The 22,266-nt window shown below is 54.4% G+C and overlaps 1 protein-coding gene across 6 annotated transcripts in view; it reads left to right on the top strand.

The window, feature by feature from the left end:
• The window catches only part of ARHGAP19 (Rho GTPase activating protein 19), a 32,644-nt gene that overhangs the window by 1,676 nt on the left and 8,702 nt on the right, over positions 1 to 22,266 (top strand). The window contains exons 2-4 of one of the 6 annotated variants that reach the window (XM_090058122.1): positions 1,392 to 1,463; positions 17,836 to 18,101; positions 18,858 to 18,947. In XM_090058122.1, coding sequence (XP_089914248.1) covers positions 18,017 to 18,101; positions 18,858 to 18,947 — 175 coding nt within the window. In that variant the 5' untranslated portion in view covers positions 1,392 to 1,463; positions 17,836 to 18,016. Of the gene's footprint in view, positions 1 to 1,391; positions 1,464 to 1,529; positions 5,318 to 9,143; positions 9,417 to 9,808; positions 9,906 to 17,835; positions 18,102 to 18,857; positions 18,948 to 22,266 lie in introns of those variants that run through there. The other 5 variants (XM_090058123.1, XM_090058124.1, XM_090058119.1 and 2 more) reach the window with 5 other exon arrangements.

The raw sequence follows: 22,266 nt of genomic DNA, 5'->3' as shown, positions 1-22,266 counted from the left end.
CTGCGCAGCCAAAAAGGCTCGGCCCCGAAGCTGCCAGTCAGCACCACACAGCAGCTGAATGGTGCTGAGCCGCAGCTGTGAGAGCAGAGGAACGAAGGCTACCAGTACCTTGTCAGCAGGCTCGTCGTGAGGCAGCGGGGCCTTTGGGGTGGTGTATCTCTTCCAGCCCTGCCCCAGTTAGGTGCTCCCTAGCAGTTGTCTGTCTTCCCAGTATGTCCATGTGCCTTGGGATAGCGGCCTTTTGCTCCCCCTTTGGGTTAGACCTCAGGATTGAGTCTCCCATGGAGGACAGCCCGCTGGGATGGACAGACATGGGCTCCAGTGTCCCAAGGAGGTGGTGACTTCCACTGGCATTGGTACTGGGTTCCTGTGTAGGGGGAAAGAATGTGGGAAGCCACTTAGCCCTTCACAGCATCCACTGATGCTCTTCCTCCCAGGTCAGCAGCGCTATCCTCCACAGCCAGCCTGTGCTTGCTGCCTGTCTGGAAACTGCTTCTGGAAAACAGCATGCAGGGCCAGCTGCTTGATTTCCTCCTCCTCTGGCGATGCTGGAGGGGGTGTTGCAAACCTGGAGGGTGACAGGAGTAACTGGCCAGGAGACATCCAAGGGCCTGGCAAGCCTTTTGGAAGTGGAGAGGACAGGTCTGAGCTTGCAGCCGAGGGACCAGAGGACAAGAGCAGAGTGAAGCTTTCATGTTTCAGAGTGAAATTAAAGGACAGCGAGCTGTCAGGGGCAGCAAGCAAGCGTTCAGGGCAAGATGTTGCACGCTACGTAGCAGCAGGATGTGCCAGGCTTGGCTTGCCCATAGGGCCCTAACCTGCCCTGCAGGGAGAGGGACAGCCTCCGCTGGGCAGCTCCTGCCCCATTCCATGTTCTTCAGGCCCAAGCAGCTCCCTGCCCTGCCTCCTCCCCTGCCCCAACCACAGGGGCCTTGGCATTTGCACCCTGCACTTGGGCACATCTGGGTGACTTGGCCGGGGGCCCCAGGAAGGGTTTTATTTCCAACTCTGGGCAATGTCGCTGATGCTGCCTGCCTCCCCCAACCACAGCAGTTGCCCAGCTTGTCCCCATTCTGGCTGTTACCTTTGCTGTCCTTTGCAGTGCGCTGCTCTGAAAGCTGGAGCCCAGGGTGTTCCTGAACTCTTTGCCAGGCCAGCCTCTTTGGCTTTCGTATGGCCCTACAAGTGTCTCGTGTCTCCCAGCCCTCAGCATGGCTCTCTCCTCTGCCTGTGGCATATGAGTAATATCCCATGAGAGCAGTGATAAGATGATGGCGTTTTGCTGCAGCCTTGTTACGAGACTCCTTCGGTTTCCTTTCAGTCTACAAATGCACTCTGCTGTCCGTTCCACAGCCGCTCAAGGCATGGAAAACGGCTCTCGTCCTCTCCAGGTTGTGACTGCACCAGCCATGGGAATGGAAGGCAGCTGCATGTTCGAGAGCAGGAGGAACTGCAGCACCAAGGTCTGTCACAGTTCTGGGGTACTTGCTCTGTTTTTTGTCATTATGTGACACGAGTGAACTTCTCACGTCCTGACATCCGGGGGCAGCTCATTGCCATGATAATCACGGCAGTAGATTCACTCCATGCATCAGCTTTGACCCACCTCTGTGGTTCTGTCAGTGATGTCGGAGAGCCTGTGACTGGCAGCAAGCATTAGGCATATGGGTCCCACCGCTGGTCCTGTATGATTTGGGAGCACTAGCTGTGCGACTCCATTGGTCACCTCCTGTGTGTTGCCTGGTTTCATGACCAAGGGCAGCCATCTTCTACCTGGTAGCTGACCTGCAAGCACCAAACCAGGTGGGAGCCAGCCGGTGTCTGCTGAGGAAAGCCGGATCTGAGATGGCAACAGCCATGGAGAGGGTCTTGTGCTGGTGTTTGCAGCTCCCTGTGAAACCTTGGACAAACCCCGAGGAGTGTGCTCCTCCACAGCTCAAGGTCCTGCCTGCTCTGCTCGTCCTCCCAGGTCAGCAGCGCTATCCTCCACAGCCAGCCTGTGCTTGCTGCCTGTGTCTGGAAACTGCTTCTGGAAAACAGCATGCAGGGCCAGCTGCTTGATTTCCTCCTCCTCTGGCGATGCTGGTGGCTGCCTCCGGCTGTGTGCCTGCCAATACATCTGGAGCATCCTGGTTGTGCTAGTGACACCCAAGGCACTTAATGCTTCCTCTGCTGCCTGGCAGCAATTTGAGGATGGTATTGACCATGGAAACGAAAGAGAGGATGGCATGTCAGGAGGGAGGTGCACTTGGCCAGCCCATCCCATCCCATCCCAGAAAGCATCCCCTGGTGAACAGTCCAGATTGGATTGGACTAAAAAGATCCAATGAGGCTCAATAAGGACAAGTGCAAAGTCCTGCACTTAGGAGAGAACAATCTCATCCACCGGTACAGGCTGGGGACTGATGGGCAAGGCAGCAGCTCTGCAGAAAAGGACCTGTGGGTGACAGGACAAGAAGACTAATTAATATAAGCCAGCAGTGTGCCCTTGCTAAGAAGGCTGCTGGTGTCCTGAACTGCATCGGTACAAGCATTGCCAGTAAATCAAGGAAAGTGATTCTTCCCCTAGGAAGGCCACATCTGGAGTCCTGTGTCCATTTGTGGGGTCCCCACTACAGAAAGGATGTGGACAAGTTGGGAAGAGTTCAGTGGAGGGCAACAAAAATGGTTGGGACGCGTGACTTGTGAGGAAGGGCTGAGGGAACTAGGCTTATTTAACCTGCAGAAGAGAAGACCGAGGGGGATGCTCCCTGCAGGGGGGTTGCAAAGAGGATGGATCTGGACTATTGTTGTTGGGGCCAGATGACAGGACAAGGAGCAATGGGCTCCAGTTGCAGCTTCTGTGTGACCTGGGGCAGAGCCAGCGGGAGTGTGTCCTGGCTAAGTGGCAGGAGCAGATAGAGCTCCTTATCCTTCTGCTGCCTGCCTGCCCCTTGCCTCAAGGGAAGTTGAGGTTAGATATTAGGAAAAACTTTCTAATGGGGAGGCTGGGGAAGCACTGGAACAGGCTTCCCAGAGAGGTGTTTAAGACCCAGGTAGATAAAGCGTTGGCTGGGATGATGTAGTTGGAGCTGCTCCTGGCTTGAAGCAGGGGGTTGGACTAGATGTGACCTCCTGAGGTCTCTTCCAGCCCTCATATTCTGTGACCCCCGAATCTGTAGCCAAGCTGTAAGACCTGTGTTCAGGCTACCGAGGGGGAGTGCTGAAGGTATGCAGAGCTGGCGCAAGGAGCTTCAGTTGGCATGAACAAAGCGATGTGACCCCCTCTTACATAGTCACAGCACAAGCGTTCACCAGAAGAGCCCTCCCAGGTAATCGGGCCCCGAGTTTGAAGGAGGAGTAGGAACAGCCACCCTTTGGGCTCTAGAACAAACCCTGTCCTCTACAAAAACCCATGAGCTTGAATTCTTAGAGTAACTAGCCCTGAAACTGAGACTTTGCTTCCTGGCAGCAGTGGCCTCTGTGACTTGAGGGGAGTGCTGCTGTGACCCATGGACTGGGGGTTTAGGAATGTGGTGCCTCTCGGGCAAGGATTTCCCCCAACCCATCTCCAGAGCTGCCCGCTCTTCCCTTCTGCAGCTGGCTTTGTCAGAGGTGCTGCCAGCATGTTCCCATCCTAGCCTGCCGCGTCGCTCAGGTCACCTCTCTGAATGCCCCTCGGGCCCCCTCTTCTCTGCTGCATCAAGTGTAAGCTGCCTGGTTGCGTCCCAGGCCCTTCGCGGACCTCCCGTTGGCTGGAATAGGGTGCAGGGAGGCTGATGCCTGTCTGGCCAGCTCGCAACCCCAGCTTCCAGCTTTGTCTGGCAAATTTTCAGGCCAGTACCTCTGGGCAATGGCCCTCCGGCCGGGGGACATGCTCTGGGGTACCTGCAGACTTGCTTCCCTTCCCCTTCCGATCCGAGCTCTGCTTTGCAGTGACTGAAACTGCTGATGTTCAGAGGCCTCAGCCAGGAGCTCCCTGCCGGGTCTGGTGGTTTTGCTCCTGCATCCGTCTCATCTGCTGTCTCGTCCCAGCCTGGAATCGGAAGCTGCCGTCTCTGTTCTGTATGCACAGTGCCTAGCACAGCAGTCCTAGCCCGTGACTGAGATGCTAAGTACCAGCGTGATACAAGTCACACAGCTGAATTAGCATCCCTGCCTCTTCTGGGGTTTTCATTAAAATTATAACAGCTTGGGGAGCCCTGGAAGCAGAGATGAATGCTACGTAGCTTTTTGTTTCTGGATCGTATGCAAATGCATTGTGTCATCGTGATTGTTGAGGAGAGACTTAGGTGGACGTAATCCCAGGGGTTTGGCGTTACAGCTTCTGTAGCACGATTTCTCCTCCCATGCACAGGTTTGCATCACAGCCTGCAGTTTTCTAAGAGCCACGTGGATCCAGTGCACCTCATCTGTCTTATGGAGGAAGGGCAGGTTTGATTTGCTGCATGCTTTCATGGGAGGGTTTCAGGCAACAGTGCAGCTCCTGCCCATGGTACAGTTTCTGCTCAAGGGAGCCCTTGGGCACTGCAGCTGCTGGGTCTTTCCTCCTCTGCTTGACAACTCGGAAACAGCAACATGGGTTTTGTTAACTCGCTGATATTTTTTGGCTGAGATCAAACACAAGGAGCTTCTTCCTAAAGCAGAAATTTCCTTGACAAAGTTCTGAATACTTGGAAATTGAGGTCAGTGAAATGCCATGCGAGCCTTGATGAATCTTGTTACTGCAGTGGTGATTAATACCCCAAATGCATTCTGGGTGGTGTCCTTGCTGGTATGCAGCTTAGGCTCTATCTGCTCCTTTCCCAGTCCTGGGAAAGGATGTTTTGTACCCAAAAGTTTGCCTAACATCCCTCCCAGCTATAAGCCCAATAAAAGACACTGCTTTACATATCCTGCTTATAACCAGTGGGCAGAATTCAGGCAGCATCTGTTTGACTCCTCCATCACTTCCCAGCTAAGTGCCCTTCCTCTGGATCCATAAATGTGGGGCAGATGTTTGCCTGCCTTGGTGAAATTCAGTTTGATTATAACAGCGTGGTGATAATGGCACCGTTGTGCTTAGCTGATGGCTGAAAGACAGACAAGACTTTGGCCCGCGTGGGACTGGAGGCCTGTTCAGAATTTGTCTCTTATATTTTCTTTTGAAATGATCTTTTAAGTTGGAGCAACCTAAACAAATGTGGGAACGCTTCCCGGCTTCCTCAACGGGGGGCACTTTCTATTATGCCATTATTTGAATTGGGATTTGTCTGTCGACTCCATTTTGGAGAGCGGCGGCCTGTTGTGCACACCGCGCCTCCTCCGTCACAAAGACCAGCTCTGCCGCAGAGAGCTTGTAAGTATGACCCTAAGGAAAAGTCACTAACCGCTTTCTTTCAGATCCGTGCAGAACAATCCGTTCTCCTCGGCAGGGCTGTTCTGCCAAATCTGGGGCCTGAATTCAGCATTTGTTCTGCAGTTGAAAGGGCTGCTGTTTTCCATTTAAGTACATGTTTCCGTGCGAGCTATGGAGTCCTGCCTATTGCCTCCCAAATACATTTCCATTAGGATTCCCCTGCATCCTTTCTTAAACCGAGGAGGTACCTTGTTTGCCAGGCCTTCAGCACTCATGGACAGATTGAGTCACTCCACTAATGGTTCTTCCTTCCCTCCCTCCCAACCTGCTTTTCCTGAAATGCAGCCCCCCTGGCTCTCCAGAGACCTAGCGGACCTACTGTGGCTAAAAAGGAAAGCCTACAAAGGATGGAGGACGGGATTCACCTCCAAGGAGGATTACTCCGCGCTGATCCGGTCCTGGAGGGAGCAAACCAGGAAAGCCAAGGCTGCAACTGAATTCCAACTAGCTTCAGGCATCAAGGACAACAAAAAGTCCTTTTTCAGATATGTGGGGAGCTGGAGGAAAAGCAAGGGCAACGTTGGACCCCTGCTAAACCAGATGGGGCAACTGACAACTGACGCCCAGGAAAAAGCCAACCTATTAAATAGGTACTTTGCGTCAGTCTTTCATCAGTCACACGGGATGCCCATGCCTGCTATGGGACAGAGAAATCTGGGTGAGGGGAATCCCCTACCCTCCATCAATGCTGACCTCGTGAAGGAACACCTTGAGAAGCTGGATACCTTCGAGTCAGCCGGCCCTGACAACCTGCACCCCAGGGTACTCAAGGAGCTGGCGAGCGTCATAGCCCAGCCCCTGGCACGGGTCTTTCAAAACTCCTGGTGCTCTGGTGTCGTGCCCGAAGACTGGAAGAAGGCCAATGTGGTGCCGATCTTCAAGAAAGGGAGGAGAGTGGATCCGGCTAACTACAGGCCCATTAGCCTGACTTCTATCCTGGGGAAGATCTTAGAAAAGTTTATTAAGGAGCCCATCCTTGAGGGACTGGCCCAGGCTAGCATCCTAAGGGACAGCCAGCATGGGTTTGTTGCGGGTAGGTCTTGTTTGACCAATCTTATTTCCTTCTATGAACAGGTGACCTATCACCTGGACAAGGGAGAAGAGATTGATGTCATAGATCTTGACTTCAAAAAAGCCTTTGATCTGGTATCCCACGACCACCTCTTGGCCAAACTGCCCATTTGTGGCCTTGGCTCCACCACGATCCGCTGGCTGGGAAATTGGCTTCGTGGTCGGACCCAGAGGGTTGTGATTGATGGCAGTCACTCATCATGGTGCCCTGTGACCAGTGGGGTCCCTCAAGGCTCTGTCCTGGGACCCATACTGTTCAACATCTTCATTAATGATGTGGACATTGGAGTCAGGAGTAGACTGACCAAGTTCGCCGATGACACCAAACTTTGGGGCAAAGCATCCACGCCAGAAGACAGGCGGGTGATCCAGGCTGACCTGGACCAGCTCAGCAAATAGGCAGACGAGAACCTGATGGTGTTTAACACCGAAAAATGCAAGGTTCTCCACCTTGGGAGGAAAAACCTGCAGCACCCTTATAGGCTCGGCAGTGCTACGTTGGTTAGCACTACAGAAGAAAAAGACTTGGGGATCATCACTGACCACAAGATGAACATGAGCCTGCAATGCAATGCTGCGGCTAGTAAAGCGACCAAAACGCTGGCGTGCATCCATAGATGCTTCTCGAGCAAATCCCGGGACGTCATTCTCCCCTTGTACTCAGCCTTGGTGGGGCCGCAGCTGGAGTACTGCGTCCAGTTTTGTACCCCGCAATTCAAAAAGGATGCGGAGAAGCTTGAGAGAGTCCAGAGAAGAGCCACGCGCATGATCAGAGGTCAGGAAAACAGATCTTACGATGACAGGCTGAGAGCCATGGGACTCCTTTAGCCTGGAAAAGCGCAGGCTCAGGGGTGATCTGATGGCCACCTATAAGTTTATCAGGGGTGACCACCAGGATCGGGGGGAACGTCTGTTCACCAGAGCGCCCTATGGGATGACGAGGTCAAACGGTCACAAACTCCTGCAAGACCGTTTCAGGCTGGACATAAGGAAGAATTTCTTTCCTGTCCGAGCCCCCAAGGTCTGGAACAGTCTGCCAGCGGAGGTGGTTCAAGCACCTACATTGAACACCTTCCAGAGTAAATTGGATGCTTATCTTGCTGGGATCCTATGACCCGAGCTGACTTCCTGCCCTTTGGGCAGGGGGCTGGACTCGATGATCTCCTGAGGTCCCTTCCAGCCCTAATGTCTATGAAATCTATGAAATGTGGGCTGGCCCCTCCGATCCTGGGGTTTCACCTTCAGCCATTTTCACTGCTGGATTTCCCTGCTCTGGGTGCATGTCGGTTTGTCCTGCTCCCTGGGGAATTAGGTGCGCTTTGTCTTCTGCTCCACGTATCCAGGTGCAGATCTTATCTCCTGGCCAGGTCTGCTGATCGGTCTGCCCAGTGTGTCTCCTGCTAGTCTCGCTGTCTCTTGTTAACTAACCTCTCATCTCCTGTCTTCTGGCATGAGGAGACTTTCTTCCATTCTTCTGCCTTATTTCATAAACTCTCAATTCTTCCGCTTCTAAATGTAGGGGTAGCCCAAGTGTGCAGTGACTCCAATGAGTGCAGAGATCACCATGTGGTGCACAGAGGCGTTTTGTTCCTGTACCATGTACATTAAGGAGTGAGGTGGCAGTGGCCGTGGCATCTCACTGCATATCTGTAGATGGAGATTGGGCCTAGCTCTGGATTCACACCAGCACCTTCTCCAGTCCACCAGGCTTTCAACTGGCGCCCGGTTGCTTGGGGCATGGACACATATTAGCCGCATCATCACAGGGCACTTGAGCAATCAGCTGCCAGGTGCTACCCCAGCTGGGCTGGGCTGGCCCTTGCACAGATACTTCCTCTTGTTCCTTATTCCTGCCTTACCTCTGCTCCTGCTTTGTGCCGCCTGGACCCGTGTCTGACCCCACACGCGCTTCTGGAGCTCGGTGGAAGTTGGGAGAACAGGGATCTCGTACTGTGTAGCTGGTGTTCGGCCAACTGGCCTGGCCGTTTCCCATTGCCTTCCTGACTTTTTACCATCCCATTTGGTTACGAAGAGAGATTATGTGGCAAACGTGGATCTCTCTCAATTTAGTCCTTATCGGTGAAGCCACCTGAGGGTCAGGGCATCCTACATGAGCACGGTCTCCTCTAGCAGCTGCACCCGCAGGAACAGAGCTGTCACCCAGGGGACATGTGTGACCGACAGGTTCCTGTGCAGCTTGCCCCAGATCAAAGGCCGCACTCTCGAGAGCTGCTAGTATTGCCGCGAATCTCATGTCTTCTAAGCAAAACACAGGGCTCTCTGCTTTGATTCTCCTGCCTGCACAGTAAAACCAAACCTAATACAACCAGGCCTCAGCCAAGCAATGAAGCCGTGGGCAAGAGGGCTGTGCATGGCAATGGAAAGCTATCGGGCCCTTTATTCTATTTGCTTTAAGAACTTGTACAGCGCTTGCAGATGGTGGCGACGAGCAGCACATTACAGGCGAGATGAAAGGTAATCCCGCCTGCCAACAAAGCAGACAATGGCAGTGGCGTCTGTGAACAGCCGCCCGCCCCCTCTGTACACGGCGTGTGGGCGGAGCGCATCCAGCCCCCCTCTTTAGCAGGAGCCTGGCAGGCAGGAGCCTCGGGCTTTGTGTGAAGGTGACACTGCAGCACAGCAGATTGACAGAGCAATTGTGTTTGGGGCCCGTGGGGCCCTTCCCTCTGTGCGGAAATGCGGCCTTGCTTTGCACTTCCATTTTAATGAGCAGTAATGATACACTGGCATCTGCATGTGCAGGTGGGGGGGTGATACCTCCCAAATGAAATGGCTTGAAGTGCAGCACCTGAACGGGAGGGACCAGGCTGGCTCCAGCTGGTCAGCCAGGGAGCCAAGTGGGACAGAGGACTTGCCAGCACTGCTGAGGGGCCGTAGTATGTGGTCAGTGGGTGACACGGGGGAGCAGTTTCCAGCCTGAAAGCAAGAAACACGTGCACGGGGGCTGGTAAGGACCTCAGAAATGTGCCGGCGGGACATGGGGCAGAGCCATGGGGCTCATGGCTTTGGCACAATACAGAGACATAGCAACACAGGGCCCCCTCACTGTGCTTTCATCCTGCTGGGGACCTGCTTCCTTGCAGTACTAGTAGCACAGGGGGATCTGATCTGGGCCTTGGGTTTGGGTGAAGATCGTTGTTGCCTGGACTGCCCGGTTCAAAACCCTGGCTGCAGCATTAGTGGTCTCTGGCAAGGGACATGCATCCATCTGTCCAGCTTTTCTGCCCTGTTTTGTCTCTGCAAGAAGTCCGATGCCCAGGGCGTGCCAAGGAGGCCTTTCAGGTCCAATAATGCGCCCTTGTGTCTCGCAGCATGTGTGGAATTTGCATAGGCTGCGCTGGGGCCAGCGGGCTGTGTTGTCGCTGGGAACAAGGACTGAGTTCTTTTCCCTGCGTGCCTGCTTCCTGATGCCGCTCCAGAAGCTCTCCGCGTTCATGTAAGACATCTGATTTTTTTCTGTTTTTGCAGTTGGTACCATCGGGCTGGCTGTGCTGGGAGCCCCTGGCATGCACATAGCGATTGGGCCAGGCGGGTCTAGGCTACAGAGTAATTTAATTTCTCCTCCCCCTGAATCCAGCCATAATCATGGATGGAGGGCATGAATACCTTGTGCTGCTTCGTGTCTCCTGCTAGCACGTGAACACCAGCACTGGGCTCACTGCGGGCAGGGTCACGGGGCCTGTGGAGTCATTAATTCTTCTTAGGGACTTTCTTTGGCTCAAAGTGGGTTACGGGTTTCAGGCAAAGACCTCTGGCCTCCCGTTGTTGGGCCATGCTGGCACTTGCACACACGTTACTAGCCCCATGCAATGGCATGTGACCACAGCCGGATGGATTGGCAGCTGGGACTGACCATTTTGGCCTGGAGCCCTTGGGCAGCACAACCCACCAAGAAACCGGGGAGGTGCCTCCTAGCCAGGAACATCCTGCACACAGTATTGGCCTCCTTGAGGCAAGCAGCTTATGAGGCTTTTGCCTCCTGCCAGAGGCTATGGGGACCTGGCCTCTTGCAGGCTGTTATCCTCCACTGTCCTCTCCAAATAACCTCTGCTGTGTCAGCAGTCCAGGACAGCAGGAGGTTTCCGCAGGGATTCTCACTAGACCTGGGTAGCAAACGCTGGCTGCAGGTCCAGGCTTCCGGTGATCCCAGCAGGTACCTTCCACTTGGATTTCAAAGGTGCATGTTATCTTGGCTGAGAAGCAATACCCAGGTCCTCCTGGCTTTTAGGGCAAAGGCACACAGTAGTCATTCAGCTGGTCACTGCAGCTCATGATAATGATGGTGAAAAACTATTTAGATGGGTAGCTCACCGGTAGATGCTTTGTTGTTTTTGCTCTATCTTCTCTATTAGCTGCTCTTTGTAATTACTGGATTACAGCTAAAGAGTGCATTGTCTGACTCCCTTGCTGCTGGATTGCCATGCTCCTGAATGCTGGCTGGCTGGGCTTCCAGCCTGAGCCTCCACAAAGTTCAAGGAGAGACTTGATGTCGTCTTGGACCTGACTCTGCAAGTGGTTTTCACACATCAGACCCCTCACGGTTTTCAGTTCCTAAGTGGCCGAGTCTGCTTTGGAGGTATGACCCTGTCGCAAGGGATTGTTTCCCCTGTGTAAGAGAAAAGACAAGGAAGTAATAGGATTCACATTCTCTGCCTTGCTGTGTTTGGACCTGATTCAATGGACAGCCGCATATCCAACAACCAAGAAAGCAGGTTGGGCTGGAAGGCTGGACGGGGGGCTGGGGGCCGGGGGGGGGGCTTGCAAGGTGTGGGGGGCTAATTGCCTGAACTTGAGGCCCAGTGGGCTAGTGCAGTCCTTGCCATGTGGTGTTGAGCAGGCACAGAAAAGTCAGATCACCTCTGTCTGGCAACTGCTACTGGGATGATGGAAGGGGTGATGGCATGTCTTGCAATGAAAGCTTGTGGTGTGTTCCAGTTGCAAGGACTGGGCCAAAGCACTTAACGGGCCTATAGTCTGAGGTCAGTAATGCATGGGCTTAAGAGCAAACAAGGGAGGAAGAAATAAATTAAAGATGAGAGGAAATGGAAGAGAGTATAAAAAAAGCAAATGAGTTTACCAAAGGTAGCTGATCGCAGGGTGATTTGTAAGCTACCAGTGTGACGTACCCATGCATGAGAGAATGTGATCCAAGGGTGTGTTGGGTGAGAGGTACAATGGCAAATCCATATCAGAAACAAGGATGGTGACAGTTCAGCTCCGCTGGTGTACCGCAGACAGTACTGGCCACCAGTACTGAAGAAAGATGAACTCAAACAGGAATGGGTGGGAGAAAGGCTGCTAGGGTGAGTGGGGAGCGGAGAACCCGTCTGACTGGTGCAGGCGATGCACCGGGCTCTGTTAGTGCAATGCAGTGAGTCTGAGAGGCGACGTGTCTGGGAACACATCAGGGAGGGCAGGTCCTCTGTAAGGTTTCATAGATTTTATAGACATCAGGGCTGCAAGGGACCTCGGGAGATCATCGAGTCCAGCCCCCTGCCCAAAGGGCAGGAAGTCAGCTGGGATCATAGGATCCCAGCAAGATAAGCATCCAATTTACTCTTGAAGGTGTTCAATGTAGGCGCTTGAACCACCTCCACTGGCAGACTGTTCCAGACCTTGGGGGCTCGGACAGGAAAGAAATTCTTCCTTATGTCCAGCCTGAAACGGTCTTGCAGGAGTTTGTGACCGTTCGACCTCGTCATCCCATAGGGCGCTCTGGTGAACAGACGTTCCCCCCGATCCTGGTGGTCACCCCTGATAAACTTATAGGTGGCCATCAGATCACCCCGGAGCCTGCGCTTTTCCAGGCTAAAGAGTCCCATGGCTCTCAGCCTGTCATCGTAAGATCTGTTTTCCTGACCTCTGATCATGCGCGTGGCTCTCCTCTGGACTCTCTCAAGCTTCTCCACATCCTTTTTGAATTGTGGAGCCCAAAACTGGATGCAGTACTCCAGCTGTGGCCTCACCACGGCCGAGTACAAGGGGAGAATGACGTCCCGGGATTTGCTCGAGAAGCATCTATGGATGCAAGCCAGCGTTTTGGTCGCTTTACTAGCCGCAGCATTGCATTGCAGGCTCATGTTCATCTTGTGGTCAACGATGACCCCCAAGTCTCTTTCTTCTGTAGTGCTGTGCAACGTAGCACTGCCGAGTCTATAAGGGTGCTGCAGGTTTTTCCTCCCAAGGTGGAGAACCTTGCATTTTTCGGTGTTAAACACCATCAGGTTCTCGTCTGCCCATTTGCTGAGCTTGTCCAGGTCAGCTTGGATCACCCGCCTACCTTTGGCATGGATGCTTTGCCCCAAAGTTTGGTGTCATCGGCGAACTTGGCCAGTCCACTCCTGACTCCAAAGTCCACATCATTAATGAAGATGTTGAACAGTATGGGTCCCAGGACAGAGCCTTGAGGGGACCCCACTGGTCACAGGGCACCATGATGAGTGACTGCCATCAATCACAACCCTCTGGGTCCGACCACGGAGCCAATTTCCCAGCCAGCGGATCATGGTGGAGCCAAGGCCACAACTGGGCAGTTTGGCCAAGAGGTGATCATGGGATACCAGATCAAAAGCTTTTTTGAAGTCAAGATCTATGACATCAATCTCTTCTCCCTTGTCCAGGTGATAGGTCACCTGTTCATAGAAGGAAATGAGATTGGTCAAACAAGACCTACCCGCAACAAACCCGTGCTGGCTATCCCTTAGGATGCTAGCCTGGGCCAGTCCCTCAAGGATGGGCTCCTTAATAAACTTTTCTAAGATCTTCCCCAGGATAGAAGTCAGGCTAATGGGCCTGTAGTTAGCCGGATCCACTCTCCTCCCTTTCTTGAAGATCGGCACCACAATGGCCTTCTTCCAGTCTTCGGGCACGACACCAGAGCGCCTGGAGTTTTGAAAGACCCGTGCCAGGGGCTGGGCTATGACGCTCGCCAGCTCCTTGAGTACCCTGGGGTGCAGGTTGTCAGGGCCAGCTGACTTGAAGGTATCCAGCTTCTCAAGGTGTTCCTTCACGAGGTCAGCATTGATGGAGGGTAGGGGATTCCCCTCACCCAGATTTCCCTGTCCCATAGCAGGCATGGGCATCCCGTGTGACTGATGAAAGACTGACGCAAAGTACCTATTTAATAGGTTGGCTTTTTCCTGGGCGTCAGTTGCCAGTTGCCCCATCTGGTTTAGCAGGGGCCCAACGTTGCCCTTGCTTTTCCTCTGGCTCCCCACATACCTGAAAAAGGACTTTTTGTTGTCCTGAAGCTAGTTGGAGTTCAGTTGCAGCCTTGGCTTTCCTGGTTTGCTCCCTGCAGGACTGGACCAGCACAGAATAATCCTCCTTGGAGGTGAATCCCGTCCTCCATCCTTTGTAGGCTTTCCTTTTTAGCCGCAGGAGGTCCGCTAGGTCCTTGGAGAGCCAGATGGGCTGCTGTGCCTTCTTGCTGCCTTTCCTCCGTGTTGGGATAGATTTGGCTTGTGCATTGAGGATCGCTTCCTTGAGAAGCAACCACTCTTCTTGAACTCCCATCTCCCTGGGGTCATGCTCCCTAAGGGCCTGACCGACAAGCCTCTTGAGCTTGTCAAAGTCGGCTTTTCGGAAGTCAAGGACTTCTGTGTTGCTGACTGACTTGCCAGCTTTATGGCGGATGGTGAAGGTGATCAGCCCATGGTCGCTGTCACCCAGCTTCCCATCGATCACTAGGTCGCCGAGTAGGTCGTCCCCCGTAGCCAGTACCAGGTCAAGCAGCACTTTGCCTCTCGTTGGCCCATACACTTCTTGAGTCAGGTAGAGGTCATCCACGCACGAGAGAAAGCTTTGCCCCCGCTCAGATTTTGCCGATCTAGTGATCTTCCCAGGAGATGTCCGGGTAATTGAAGTCACCCATGACAACCAAGGTCCTGGAGCACGCAGCCTCAGTCAGTTCCTGGGTGAACTCCTGGTCAAGCTCGGGACTTTGAGTGGGAGGTCTGTAGTAGACTCCCACCGTTGTGTCCCCTGTGCCAAATTCCCCACGAATTTTTACCCAGAGGGTCTCTAGCTGTCCATGCCGGTCGCCAACATCAGCTTGCAGGGACATGTAGCTTTCCTTCACATAGAGAGCTACACCCCCGCCCCTTCTGTCAACACGATCCCTCCTGTACAGGGTACAGCCCTCTATCCCCGTGGTCCAGTCATGGGTGGAGTCCCACCAGGTCTCCGTTATCCCAATGACGTCATAATTCTTTGCACTGAGCAGGAGAACGAGCTCCCCCTGCTTGTTGCCCAGGCTCCTGGCATTAGTGTACAGGCAGGTGAGTGTGCCCTTGGGGGCTCTTGCCTTGCCCACAGATTGTGCCAGGGCTCCGGCAGGGGTGGGCTCCCTTAAGTGCCTTGGTCTGCTGGCTTTGCAAGGGTCGCTCAGCGGGCCAGCAGTGGCAGTAGTCCCCCCATCCCCCAGCGGGCTTAGTTTAAAGCCCGGTGGAGCAGGTCAGCCAGGCTGGCTGAGAAGAGCCTCCTCCCCAGGGGAGAGAGGTGGAGGCCATCCCTTCCCAGCAGCTCACTGCCTCTCTCTCCAAAGAGCGGGCTGTGGTCATGGAAGCCAAAGCCTTCCTGATAACACCAGCGCCGCAGTCTTTGGTTCACCGCGTGGATCCTCCTCTCCCTCCTCAGCCCATAGCCCTAGACTGGGAGGATCGATGAGAACACCGCCTGCGCCCCCAGACCCCTAAGCCCCGCTCCCAACTCCCCGTAGCGCCTCATGACCTGGCTGGGGGGGCTCCGAGCCGTGTCATTGGTGCCCACATGAATACGGAGCATGGGGTAGTGGTCTGTGGGCCGGAGGAGCTCTGGGATCCTCTCCGCAATGTCTCAGATGCGGGCCCCCGGGAAGCAGCAGACTTCCTGGGCTAAGGGGTCGGGGCGGCAGATTGCCCCTCAGTGCGCCGCAGGACGGGGTCTCCCACAACAAACACCTTTTGCTTTGACTTGGGGAGAGTGGAGGCAGTAGCTGCGGTTGAGCCTGGGTTGCCTGCGGGAGCCGGCAACTGAGCAGGCTCTGCTGGGGCTGCAAGAGGTGTGAACCTGTTGCTAAGCTCCGGCGAGGTGGGGGCCTTGGTGCAGTGGGCCTTGGGGCCCTTGACCACCTCGGTCCATGCCCCTGACTGGGCAGAGCGGGAGGTCTGGGGAGGTAAAGGGGACAGTGTTGACACAGGAGCCACGTGGGCATGAGCTGGCTGTGACCCTTCGACTGGACGTTAGAAGAAGCTTCCTAGTCATCCAAGGAAGGATGCTGTGGAAAGCCCTTCCAGCAGGTTGCTTGTTCCCACTCCTCCTCATTTAGTTTTAAAACAGCATAAGCAGGCCATGGGTGGGCTTACAGCATGGGCTTCTACAATAGCAGGGCACGGCTTCAGTGACCCAGGGTTCATCTCCCTGCTGTGTCCTAATGACAGGGGCGAGGAGCTCGGTCTACGCAGTCGTCTGAGAGAAGCTGGAGGTGACTTGCCTGTAGCCCAGCACTGCCTGTGTGGGGCACGGATGTTGGCAGAGAGGACTCCTTGGATTCTCTGCCAGTGCTGGAAGCTAAAGGGACAAACAACTGCAAAATAAGGCACAACCCTACAGTTCCTGCTGCTGCCCTTTTGCCAGTTGGGGGTATGAAGCAGAAACTGGAGAAGAGAGTGGGGATCCCACAAACCCCAGTGGCCTGGAGGCAAGATGGAGGAAGATGGCACTGGTGGCAGCAGCAGGAGGCAGTGATAGCTGGGGGAACGATGCCCAGACCCATAGGGGAAGGTGCAGGGAGCCACAGTTATAAGGGTGGCAGGAGCCCATGGGCTGCCAATTAAGCACTTGTGGGCCACCCAGTCTGAGTTCCTGTAGGGGCTCATTCAGGGGAGCCTCATGGCCAGCGCTGTGCAGATGACCACCAAGCTCTGCTCTCGTTTTACAGTCTGTGAACACTGCTGTGCCTTCCCGCAGATCGGCCCCTGGCCCACTCTGTTGTCCAGCAATGGTCAGCTTCTGAGGGTGGAAATTTGGTTGCCCATTTTTCTTCTTCACTGAGATCTCTCCCTCTCAGGGTGTTTAGTGGCCTGAAATCTTGCTATCAAGGCTCAGCAAGGAGCCATGCGACAGCTTTCTTGTGGCGTTTTCTGTATCTTGTCTCAGGCACTGCTAATTATAACATGAAGCAAAACCCAGGAGAGTGCTGACCCCACAGGAAAGGAAGCTTCTAGCTATGAGTTTGGAGCATGCACAAGAACAAATGAGTGCAAACTGGCTGTGAACCAATTTAGGCAGAAAATTACTTAATCAGGGGAGCAGTGAGATTCTGCAGCAGCCTCCCACCAGGAGGACGGGGACAAGAAAACTAATGGCGCGTAAGCTGGTTATGAAAGGGATGCTTGGGTGTGGGCACCTGCAAGGCTGAGCCCTGGACACAGTGACCCAGGTCACGCTCAGTCCCATGTTTCTGTTCTTTGTTGTATACAACTGCCCTGGCAACCAAATTGAGTGATGATGAGCCTTAAAATTATAGGGAAACTGGGCTGGCAGGGAGCTGTGGGGTCGTATCCAGTCCCAGCCCTGCCTGAGGCAGGATCAGCCCTGTCCAAACCAGCCCAGACAAATCCTATGTGCAACCGTAGAGCCACACAACACAGTCACCCCTGACACAGCCCCAGGCTTTGCACCTACACCTGCCCCTGGGATACAGGGGGGCCACAGGTGCCAATGTCTTACTGGTGCCGCAGGGGTTGTGAGCACTGCAGAGAGCCCAGGCCCAGGCCATGCCCCTGCTGCAGAGGAAGGCAAAATCCCACCAGTTCAGACCAGTCTAAGCAGGGGGAATCCCTTCCTGATGGCACTGCAGCATGGGGCTGACTTTGAGTGTGGGGGCAAGGCACTCCAGCCAGGACCCTGCAGTGTTGGTGCCAGCAGGAGCATTGACACAGCCCAGCCCTGTCCCCAGCCTGGACTGCAGCCAGCACCTAGTGCCTCTGGGGGAGGATTAAAACCCCCCTGATACATGGAGCAGAAACGAAAGGGGACAGCCAAGTGTTTCCCTATAGCAGAGCACAGGCATTGCTCCGCCTAGGTCATCCCTCACTAGTGGCTGTCCAGCCTCTGCTCGAACACCTCCAGGGATGGAGAGCCCGCCTTCCCTGGCATCTGCTCCACTTCCTCACAGTTCTAACAGTGAATAAATATTTCCTCACATCCACTCAAGCTAAGGGTGCTGCGGGTCCCCGGCACTGCTGGAACAGTGGAGATGGGAGAGCACTGGCAGCTCTCATGCCAGCAGCTATCTTCTGAATTCGATCCAGGCTGCAGGGAGGCTGCAGCTGCCTGAGTGAGTCGGGAGGAAGAGTTTGACTCTCTCTCTTTTCCATTCTCAGTGAGACCATCTGCAACTTCGTCATCTGCAATGACCCCTCTCTGCGCGGCCAGCCCATCATCTTCAACCCTGACTTCTTTGTGGAGAAGCTGCGGCATGAGAAACCCGAAGTCTTCACAGAGCTCGTGGTCAGCAACATCACCCGGCTCATCGACCTGCCTGGGACAGAGCTGGCCCAGCTGATGGGGGAGGAGGAGCCCAAGCTGCCTGGCGGGACCACCACAGCCTCGGGATTCTTTCGGTCCCTCATGTCTCTGAAGCGGAAAGGTGAGCAGTGTCCAGAGCCAGCAACCCAGCTCTGCCAGTTGATGTGGGCCTTGGAAGTTAGTTGTACCATGCACCAAACTCCCACTCTGAGCCTGTCCTTGAGAGGCAGGCAATTTGCCCATGGTCTTTGCTGCACCCACCAGTTGTGCCCTTGTACATGGTGTGAGCCCTTGGAGAGCTGGCCAGAGGTTGGCTCAGTGCCTAATGCTGGGGCTGTTACCAGCAGCTGGGCTGCTAGCCTGAGCGACAAGGCAAAACCAGGAGGGCAGCTCATTAGAAGTGGCTGAATGCAAGGTAACCTGCTTCCTTTGACGTGCATTTGGCACCCAGAGTTGCCACAGGGAGACCTTTGCATTTGCTCTCCTTGTTTCCCAGAGGTCACTCTTATTATTAGGTTGCAGTAGCTCCCCCAGCTCTAGTCAGTCTTGGGTCCCAGTGGTTTCAGTGTAAGCAGACGCTGCTCTGGTGAGCTCAGACTGCGCAACCCAGCTCCATCTGCTTCGGGATGGGTATATCGGACCTGGGCAGGCCCACCCCATCAGACACTGAAGTCTTGTGTCAGTAATTCAGGTGTCCGGTCTTTCTTCTGCCTCTCGTGGCCCTGAGTTTCCGTCTGCAACTTGCAGAGTTCTCCTTAGTTTAGAGCCTGTCCCTATTAAGCACAGGGCAATGCTAAAGGTGGCAAGAGTAGACACAGAAGGACCGTTGGTGTTGGAAAGAAGTAATGCTCAGGCTCCGTCCTTCTCATCTCCATAGCCAACACTTGGCACCACCCTCTGCCCTCTGCACAGACCTCGGCTCAACTCTCAAGAGTAACATCTGTACTGGTCGGGATCCCGGGTGCAGGTAAGCTGCCCCAGCCTGCGCTCACATTGGGCCATCCCTGGTTACAGGGGGTTGGTGGCACACCTGCCTGCAAAGGGAGCACAGTCCAACCTCTGGGGCTGTTCCATTTGTTTCCTCCTGCCTTCACGTCCTGGCCCAGCAAGAGCAGAGCCTGAGCTGCTTCTGCTCTCCCAGCTCCCTTTAAGATTCACTGGACTGAAAGGGGGGAAGCAGAGTCGCTCTGCAGCGGCCTCTTCTGTTTCAGGACTCCGGGCTCTGCCTTGGACACCTTGTCCTCCCAGTGCTCTACCTCCTTTCCCCGTGAGCTGGTGCCCACAGCCCAGCCCTGGCACTATGCTGTGAAGGACTCTCCACAAATGAGTCTGTTCAGATCTCCCTTTCCCCTTCACCAGGAATGCCTAGGTGCCTCTGGAAGTCTTGCTATCTCCTCACCCAGCAGGGCAGAAACAATTTAACTGTCTGTGCGGCCCCCAGTACTTACCTGCCTTTGGCCAGCACTTCCCCCTTTAGCCCAACTGTCTGCTGGCAAGGCGGAGCTGTGGCCTGTTTCCTTCAAGTGTTGCCTGCTGTGGCTGCTTGCTTCTCTTTAATCTCTCCTGGTCTCGGAAGGCAGGGAGTTACCCGTCTGTCTTAGCTTTACAGGGACTGCTTTGCCTAAAGTTTTTACGTGGGCTTACCCAGGGTGTACCACTAGTACCAGGCCCTAAAGCACCACCCATGCAAGTCTGGCAGCTCCTCTACCCTCCTGGTTCAACTTATCTCAGTGCAGCTTGCACAGAGGTCTACATGTAGGCCAGGTCCTTGTGCTACATGCCAAAGGCTGGCCCCATCTGTCCCCAGCTGTCTGTACAACTCTTCTTTCCCTGTGCCTCGAGAAATACGACGTGCCCTTCCAACCTGGTACATAATACAGATAGTGGGGAAACCAAATCAGGCAGAATTTTTCATAAAGATAATGCAGAAATCTCCACATTCTCCAAACGGCCTTTCGAGAAGGCTTATTGAGGTTTCCTCATCTCTGTTGATTTTGGATTTTTTGAAGTGTATTGATTGTACTGTTCTGGAACTCCATTTTAATAGCTTTCAAAATGAGTGTCTCCAGCTAGCAGTGCAGGCTCCTCAAAAAACATCCCTGGGACCTCATGCTTCTCAACGTGGCCTCTGAATCCTTCCATGGCGGCGTGGCCATAGTACTGTGACACTGGCAGATGTTTCAGAGCCTGCTGGCTGCATGCCAGGGCTGGGGGGAGGTCTCTGCTGACTCCAATATCCTTTCTCTGTCCTGGAGACACTTTTCTGTGACATTCCCTGGACAGACTGTGCCTGCCAGCCAGGAGAAACCAATGTGGCCTGCTCCACACATCCTCATTCTAGACCTGGAGCAGCTGCTTTCCGGTCCATGAACCAGGCAGACCTGGTACTGCTGGGATCTGATTGCTCGCCTCGCCTGAAACTGCCTTCCACATTTTCAAACCAGACAGCAGCCCCCTGGCCCCCTGCCTGAGCCCTGCCATCTCTGGAGGCCGCTTCTTTTCACGCCTCTTGTTACCACTAATTACCCTTTCCCCTCTACCTGATCTTTAGAGGTGAGCCTGAGCATTAAAGATGGTTCAGCATCTGGTCGCAGGGACAGTGACGTCAGTCCCATCTGATCAACAGCCATCCAGCTCAGTGCAAAGCTTTCTCTGTGGTCTGCAGTGGTGGAGCTGGGAGGGCAAATAATGATTCTTCAAAACTCTACAAACTCGAGGCGGCACTTCCCAGCTCTGCCTCATCTGGAAGCAGACGCACACTGTCATGAGAAGGTCTTACCATTGTGCAGGACGGTTCTGCCTCTGGGTTTACCTGTAACAGAGCATTTTCAAGACTGCTGCAGCTCGGTGCCTGTTTCCAGGTGCTTTCAAAGTCTTCTGAGAATCGAGTGTTCATCTGGATTTTAACTTCTTGTCTGGAGAACAGGTCCAGCCCTCCAAACTGTGTAATCCTCCGTCCTGAGCATACCCCCAGGTGTCTGCTCAGCCTTTTTCTGGCTGCCAAAGGCTCCAAACTTGTTGGCTCATATCCAAGCCTCTTCCCTTAAGGACAGCTTGCTGTTGCAAACCATTCCTCCCTTCGGACACCGTTCCTTCCTACGGAACTGGGAGTTTTTTGCTTGTACCTGATCCAAGAGAGGCCTTGCACGTCTTGACCAGCAGGAAGTGGGAATTCCTGGGGGCTGATGACGTATCCCAAAGTTCTCAGGAGGCAGCACAGTGAATGACACAATGTCTGATAGCCCTTCCATTGGCCTGCTTGCCAAAAGGTTTGTTCCAACGCCAGCCCCGTGGCCTCGTCAGCCTTAGAGGCTGGGCTTTCCTTCAGGAGAGTGGTGAGGGCAGCTGGTCTCCTATGGCTGCCTAACCTAGGCCCAGTGGAATGGACCACAGGCCCAGGCAGTCCGGGTGGCAGTGTTTGTGTTTGTGCTCCTCTCCTTGACAGCAACACTCCCACCCTGGAGCCTCTGCAGGCAGGAAGGTTTCTGCACTGGCTTAGCAAGCTAGTTTCACTTGAATGAGCCCCTTGTCTGGTCCTGTTCTCCTGTCCGTCTGGCCTGCCCCTTTCGGCTTGTTTTCATGCCTTGTTGCTTCAGGAATTGTGCGCCTGAATTGTTGGCCAGTGGCTGGGAATCTTCCACCTGCCGAGAGGACAGTCCACCCGTGGTTGTGGGTGAGGTGCCCCCCACCATGAGACAGCTTGCCTCCATGCTTCCCGCTCTTCCTGTGTCTTGTCCGGCCATCTGGCACCGCACTTCTGCTCACGCAGGTCAGGGGGAGGCAGGAGCTGATTCCACTAGTCTGGCCTCCTCGAGCAGGGTCTGCAAATGTGAGCCAACAGGTATTCCCCAGCCAGGCTGCAGCTGGCTTCACCTGTAGCACTCACTCTCCTCTCCTGACCACATCTCTCTTGTTCTTTCTTCTGCCCGGGCAGTGCCCAGCTATCACTGTGCACCAAGCAGGCATCTCCCTTCCCACCACCTCCGTGGTCTGTGTGAGATCAGCCTCACTGGGCACAAGTCTCTCTCAAGCCAAAACACAGCATTGAATCTTGCAGTGTGGGCTCGACTGAACTGTTCCCTTAACTGCGTCTCCAGCCTGCATGGCAGCGTCAGGTCGCAGGGCTGCAGCTGAGTTCAGGGCTGGGTCCAGCGTGTTTGTGTGGTTCATCTACACAGCTGGCAAGATTAATAAGCCACAACCAGAGCTTCCCAAGTCCCTGCTTCCATGCAGTGCATCCACCTGAGAGAGCTTGGAACAGGTAGTGGGAGTGCTGGGGGTGACTT

Source organism: Crocodylus siamensis, chromosome 7 (genome assembly GCF_052110815.1).
Source record: "Crocodylus siamensis isolate JL-2025a chromosome 7, ASM5211081v1, whole genome shotgun sequence".
NCBI lineage: Eukaryota > Metazoa > Chordata > Crocodylia > Crocodylidae > Crocodylus > Crocodylus siamensis.
The sequence above is the reverse complement of the archived record's forward strand: the minus strand, read 5'-3'. Positions and strand labels throughout refer to the sequence as shown.